Source organism: Triticum dicoccoides, chromosome 7B (assembly GCF_002162155.2).
Source record: "Triticum dicoccoides isolate Atlit2015 ecotype Zavitan chromosome 7B, WEW_v2.0, whole genome shotgun sequence".
Lineage (NCBI taxonomy): Eukaryota > Viridiplantae > Streptophyta > Magnoliopsida > Poales > Poaceae > Triticum > Triticum dicoccoides.
Genome location: NC_041393.1, coordinates 96902928 through 96909458, shown reverse-complemented (window position 1 = coordinate 96909458; position 6531 = coordinate 96902928). Strand labels below are relative to the sequence as shown.

Genomic DNA, 6531 nt, shown 5'->3' with positions numbered 1-6531 from the left:
TTTTTGGAGGAGTCTTTCTCAAAATGAAGACGATGAACATTCTCAAGGCAAACACATATTCGGAGGAGTCTTTATCAAAATGATGCGTACTCCCTCCTTTTCGGTTTATCGGGCTCAAATCTGAAATCTCATCTATGTAGGCAGATGATGAGTGGAGGAATATATCTCGTACTTTATAAAACTACCCAAATTAAACTAATGCATTAATGTGGATTAATTACACTACACATGCTTGGCCACTAGATGAGTAGGAACATTGCATGCACTGGTGAGTTCCTTTTGAATTATTGCATGCAAAGATTTAATGCGCCTCGGAATCTCAATAGGAGTTGGAGATGAGTCCTTTAAATCAGGAAAACGAAAAATTTGATATAAGCCTTATAAACCGGAAAGAGGGAGTATTAGACTAGCATAGATTAGGGGGAGTGTTAAGGATTAATTTAATCCTAATAATCCTAACTGCCTTGTAAAGTGGGTATAAATACCCGGTCTTCAATCAATGAGAAAGATCGTTCCATCATTTGATTTCTCTTCTAAACAGATACGACTACGAGCTAGCCAATCCCATGTCCCAAGTCTCATGACGAACCGCCATCTGACGTGGCTTTGTTGTTCACAAATAGTCCTTGCTGCCTGTGGACTTTGACCGGATAAGGTATTCTGTGTGCTTCAACAAAACCGAGAAAAGGAATCTCAGAGAAGAGAGAGGGAAAGGTGAAAGCAACTCTCATGGCCGATCGATATTTCTTCGATAAAATGGTGGTAGATCGATGTCATAGGCTATAGCTCATGTAAGGTCATGGAACCGCTTGATTGGCCACACCACGTACGGGCAAATACAAGAGAAGCATCAAGACACTGAGAAGAGGTCAAGCACGTGCGGTAATCAGAAGTCAAACAATCACCTTGCTTAATTACAAATTATCTGTCTTGTTCTGCAAGGACCAACAAGGAAGTGGAACCTGGCTTGATCTAGACTCCACCGGATTGCTCTCCAAGCACCTGCACACAAGTTGGCTAGCCAGATCGATCACTCGGGCTGGTCAGTGCATCATCTGATGTGGACGCAATTGGTTGCATACAAAACCAGATAACTTTTCCTCGCAAATCTTTTCTTTGGGACGCCAAGGTTACAATGCCAACATTTGACCCGTTCTGTAGTGCACTCTGCTTTTTGTGGTTTTGGTCGGATCGGACGGCTCCGGGTCGCCCAATAACGACCGAATATGTCTGTCACAACTCTGGAGGCTAGAGCTCACTGCACTTTCGTGGAAACCAACTCAGCATGCCGCGAGTTAGGTTGCTGGATATCAATTTTTGTCGAAAAAGACCACCTGCCCGGTTGGAGTTGCTCTTAAGAGCATCTACAGCCGGACTTGACAAATTTGGCCCCTCAGACGCCTAAAAAATGCAATCCACATCCGAACATCTCAATTACCATATCTCAAATTCATACAAACTCATGCAACTATGTCGATTCACACGCATCGTCCGGCTACTCCATCACACTACACTAAACATGCCATCGGACTATCAAAATTTGGCATGTTTGGCTATGGTGAAGTTCATCCACGACTGCCCTTGCCCTTCCCGGCGCCCTTGTCGTCCTTCTCGCGGAAGTACCGGTCGAAGACGTAGTACGGATCGAGCCGGATCTGCTCGTCGCCGGAGCTGTCCTCGCCGTTGCTGTCCTCCTTCTCCTCCTTCGGCGGCGGTCCCGGCATGGCACGGACAGCCCGATTATGCTCACGGGCAAGGGCGCGCGTGCTCCTCCGCTGTTGTTTATTCACAATGCTGCCGCTTCAGCCGCCTTCATCGCTGCCATTTCCACTGCGAGATGGGCCTCGACGGCCCTTATCCTCTCCTTCCCACTGCGGGCCGCCCGTCCCGGGGGGACTCGTACTCTGCCCGACCGGTGCTGGGGAAGGAGAGGTGTTCTGGCCGGGACCGCGAGGATCCAGCACCAGAGGACCCGAGCGCCCGGTGAGCCGACGCTATGGCGTCGCGGCGGACGGATCCTTCCGTCGGCCGGGCATTGTCTTCCCATTGCCTCCGTCAAACCACATGGGACGACATCCCAGTCGACAGATACGGACTGGTCGGAGTCCGATCCGCTGCCCGCCATGGCGGAGAAGGTCGCAAACCGCCGGAGGTGAGCACCGGTTGCGGAGGGGAATGGAGTGAAGTGACTAGGGTTTGGTCCGGCGAAAGGATGGGAATGAATATAAGTGGGGTCTAGTGGGCCAGTATGGGCCGGGCCCCACGTGACGGGCGTGCCCGGGCACGCCCAGACGCCCCATATCCGCCCCATATTTGGGCTGGATATGGGAGGTGCCGGTCAGCGCGGGCGTTTGAGGCCCATTTGAGGGGTCCATCTAGATCCAAATTTCGTGACCGGACAGCGACCGGACGGCCTGCCCGAACATTTAAGACGGGTTTAAGGCGTCCGATTGTAGATGCTCTAAATACAGGTTATACATGCACGTAATTTAAAAATACAAAGGCTTGTATCGTGCATACACTAATCGGCGCTGTTATACAGACGACATATCTGTGGCTGACTCTTGCACGATCTTACTTGGCAGCTGCCTGTGAACGCAGGAAGCAATTGTTTTTTCCTTAGCTGATGCTAGCGCGGTTGGGGAGCAAGTGTCGTTTGCTGATCGTGCATCAAGTGTCGTGTGTGAAGCAATTTCGTACACTAATTGATGAATTGGTTCGCTTAGCAATGCATACATGGCAAAGCTAGCTGTCCACGAGGCCACGACGTACTAGCACATGCATGCATCGAGTCTTGCTGCAGCTAACAGTCTGGCCGCCACCGGCCTCCGTTCCGTAACGATTCGGTGTCAGGAGCTGCCGCCTTTACACTATGGCGGCAGGTGCTTTGTGTCGGCCGGCACGCCTGCTGCCGTCTTTTGAGGGTTTTTTCTGACAATTTCGTTGGACAGGTTGTCCTTTTCAACAAAAATTCCCTGGATATTGCATGGAGTGCCAAAAAGATTACGTGCGTTCGTCCCACCGTACGATATTCGTTGGACGAAAACTAGACGACGACGAATCCATTAGCGTGCCACAGTTTTGGCTGGCTTGATTACATATGTCGTGCAAGAACCGGCCACCATCTATCGTCCGCATAGCAGCGCTCGCGTTGGATCGCATCGCATGCCGTCTCCTCCTCCGTCGCCTCGGCCACGGTCGCGTTCTTGTCTCCGTGCCGGGCCGCGCCCTCCCTTCCACGAACCTTCGCTCCGGTTGGACTTTCAAGCCCAGAGCCGCCATTTTTATACCCCCCAACCCCTGTCCGTCCGTCCCCCAACCCCAGTAGCTCCATCCATGTCTCCATCCAGACCAGTCAATCCATAGCTCCACACTCGTCGCACTTCACCTAAGCCAGAGGTTGCCAGCCATGGACGCGACGCCGGAGGAGTTCGAGGCGCTCTCGCCGTCCCTCTTCCTCGACCTGCCGCCCACCCCGCCCCCCGCCGGCGACGTCGACCTCGACTTCATCTCGCGCATGCTCATGGAGGAGGACATCGACGACAAGTTCTTCTACCAGTACCCCGACCAGCCCGCCATCCTCGACGCCCAGCGCCCATATGAGCAGATCATATCCGACACCACGACCACCTCCTCCGGCTCGCCGAACGGCACCACCTCCTCCGACGGCAACGCCGCCACGTCCTCCTCCGAGGAGACCAACAACTCGAGCTGGCCTTACGACCCGCTCGAGCTCTCCCAGCTCCTCCGCTCCCCGCCCTGCCTCGACGACATGCTGTTCGGCGGCCTCGTCCCCGACTCCCCCGCCGACGAGGATGCCAGGGACTCGTTCCTTGCTGACGCCCCGGCTGCCGGGTTCCAGCAGAGTCTGGCGCAATTCAAGGGCGCGGCCGACTGGGCCGGCGCGTTCTCCGGCCAGAACGGCGGCAGCCCGGGCACCCAGAGTTCGGCAGTCTTGAATGGCCCGGCGGAGGAGAAGGAGGCCGAGACTAAGCCGGCGATGTTTTCCGCTGGCGACGGCGGCCAGGACGGGCTGCTCTCGGCCTTCTTCAGCAACGGCGGCGACATGGACATGCTCAACTCGGCCTTCCTCAAGGGCATGGAGGAGGCCAACAAGTTCTTGCCGACCAACAACGCCCTCCTCGAGGCCATCCCCGACAAGGAGCGCGGCTTCACCGTCAAGAAGAAGGAGGTGGTGGCGAACGGGACGCCTACGTCCGGCAATGGCCGGGGCCGCAAGTACAGGCACGACGAGGACGACGACCTGGAGGCGGAGACCGCCAGGAGCAGCAAGCTGATGACGCCGGACAACGAGGAGACCGGCGCGCGCGAGATGTTCGACGAAATAATGCTAGAGGAGTACGAGAAGTGCATACAGGGGATAGAGGAGCTGCGCCTCGTCATGGACAGCGAGGCCAAGAAGAAGAGCGGGAAGGCGGCGCGCGCGAAGAAGAGCGAGGCGGTCGACCTGCGCACCATGCTCGTCCACTGCGCGCAGGCCGTGGCCGCGGGCGACAGCCGGGGCGCGACGGAGCTGCTGAGGCAGATCAAGCAGCACTCCGGGCCGACGGGAGACGCCACGCAGAGGCTGGCGCACTGTTTCGCGGAGGGGCTGGAGGCGCGGCTGGCGGGCACGGGGAGCCAGGTCTACCAGTCGCTGGTGGCCAAGCGCACCTCGGTGGTGGAGTTCCTCAAGGCGTACAAGCTGTTCATGGCGGCCTGCTGCTTCAAGAAGGCCAACTTCGGGTTCGCCAACAAGACCATCCTGAACGCCGTGGCCGGGAAGCGCCGCCTGCACATCGTGGACTTCGGGGTGCAGTACGGGCTCCAGTGGCCGGGCCTGATGCGGTGGCTGGCGCAGAGGGATGGCGGGCCGCCGGAGGTGAGGATCACGGGCATCGACCTCCCGCAGCCCGGGTTCCGCCCGGCGCGCCAGGTCGAGGAGACGGGCCGCCGGCTCAGCAGCTGCGCCCGCGAGCTGGGCGTGCCGTTCAAGTTCCACGGCGTGGCGGCCAAGTTGGACACCGTGCGCGGCGAGGACCTGCGCATCGACCCGGACGAGGTGCTCATCGTGCACTGCCAGTGCGGCCTGAGCAACCTGATGGACGACAGCGTGGCGGTGACCACGGACGGCGGCCCGAGCCCGAGGGACGTGGTGCTGCGGAACATCCGGGACATGAGGCCCGACGTGTTCGTGGAGGGCGTGGCCAACGGCGGCTACGGCGCGCCCTTCTTCGTGACGCGGTTCAGGGAGGCCATGTTCTTCTACTCGGCGCACTTCGACATGCTGGACGCGACCCTCCCGCGGGACAACGACGAGCGGCTGCTGATCGAGCGGGACATCATCGGGCGGGGCGCGCTGAACGTGATCGCCTGCGAGGGCGCGGACCGGGTGGAGCGGCCGGAGACGTACCGGCAGTGGCAGGCGCGGAACCGGCGGGCGGGGCTCCGGCAGCTGCCGCTGGACCCGGAGGTGGTCGGGATGGTGAGGGAGAAGGTGAGGGAGCACTACCACAAGGACTTCCTCGTCGACGTAGATCACCAGTGGCTGCTGCAGGGGTGGAAAGGCAGGGTGCTCTACGCTCTCTCCACATGGGTCGCCCACGATGATAGCTAGCCTAGAAGTCTATCTTTTGTGTGTGTTTAGCAACAGAGATCCATCCATGGTTCAGTGGACTGCCGTTTCAAATAAGTAGAGATGCAACAAGAATACTACTCCCTCCGTCCGAAAATACTTGTCATAAAAATGGATAAAAATGGTTGCATGTAAAACTAAAATACTTCTAGATACAACCATTTCTTCGACTAGTATTTTCGGACGGAGGGAGTAGATGCTTATTAGAGATGTAATAGCATTTGTTTAGGCATTTATTTATAGCCAGCACTGGGCGCCGGCGCACCGGCCGAAACTTTCGGCCGGTCCAGCCCCAGTTGTTCGATTCACGTAATAATAACCGTCCAGATTGCATCTCCTCCCTTGCGCGTGGGTCAAAGCCTCCTCCATCCTCACGTACAGGCTCGTTGCCGTCGGTAGCTTGCTCGCCGGAGCCGCTCGTCGGCGCGCTCGTCAGAGCCGCTCGCTGGAGCTGCTCGTCGGCGCGCTCGTCGGAGCCGCTCGCCGGACCTGCTCGTCAGCTTCCTCGCCTGAGCTGCTCGTCGGCCTGCTCGTCGGCTTCCTCGCCGAAGCCGCCGCTCGCCTGCATGCTCGTCGGCGCGCTCGCCTGCATGCTCGTCGGAGCTGCTCGCCGGTGCACCATGTGCGATCGAACTTCGCCATGGCCGTTGCAGCAAATCACGTCGCCGGACGCAGCTTTTTGTGTGGCCAGTTGTAGCAAAAATCATGAAGCCATGTGCGATGTAATAAAATGCAACACCGGTAGTAGCAAAATACGATGCCGGTTGTAGCATATTGTGATGTCAGTTGAAGCATCTAGCAAAAAAGATGTTGGTTTCAGCATCCCTGTGACAACGGTGGTCATATGTAGCAAAAAACATGGTGGCCATGCGATGTAGCAACAAGCGACGTTAGAT

At 57.2% G+C, this 6531-nt stretch overlaps 1 protein-coding gene across 1 annotated transcript; it reads left to right on the top strand.

The window, feature by feature from the left end:
* The first annotated feature begins 3138 nt into the window (after positions 1–3138).
* On the top strand, positions 3139–5671 carry LOC119341789 (scarecrow-like protein 34). Its single transcript, XM_037613645.1, has one exon. The coding sequence runs from the start codon at positions 3410–3412 to the stop codon at positions 5615–5617; it is 2208 nt and encodes a 735-aa protein (XP_037469542.1). The 5' UTR covers positions 3139–3409; the 3' UTR covers positions 5618–5671.
* Positions 5672–6531: the final 860 nt, after the last annotated feature.

Excerpts from the sequence above, each read along its gene's own strand:
- LOC119341789 (XM_037613645.1), top strand. The coding sequence starts at position 3,410 with ATGGACGCGACGCCGGAGGAGTTCGAGGCGCTCTCGCCGTCCCTCTTC.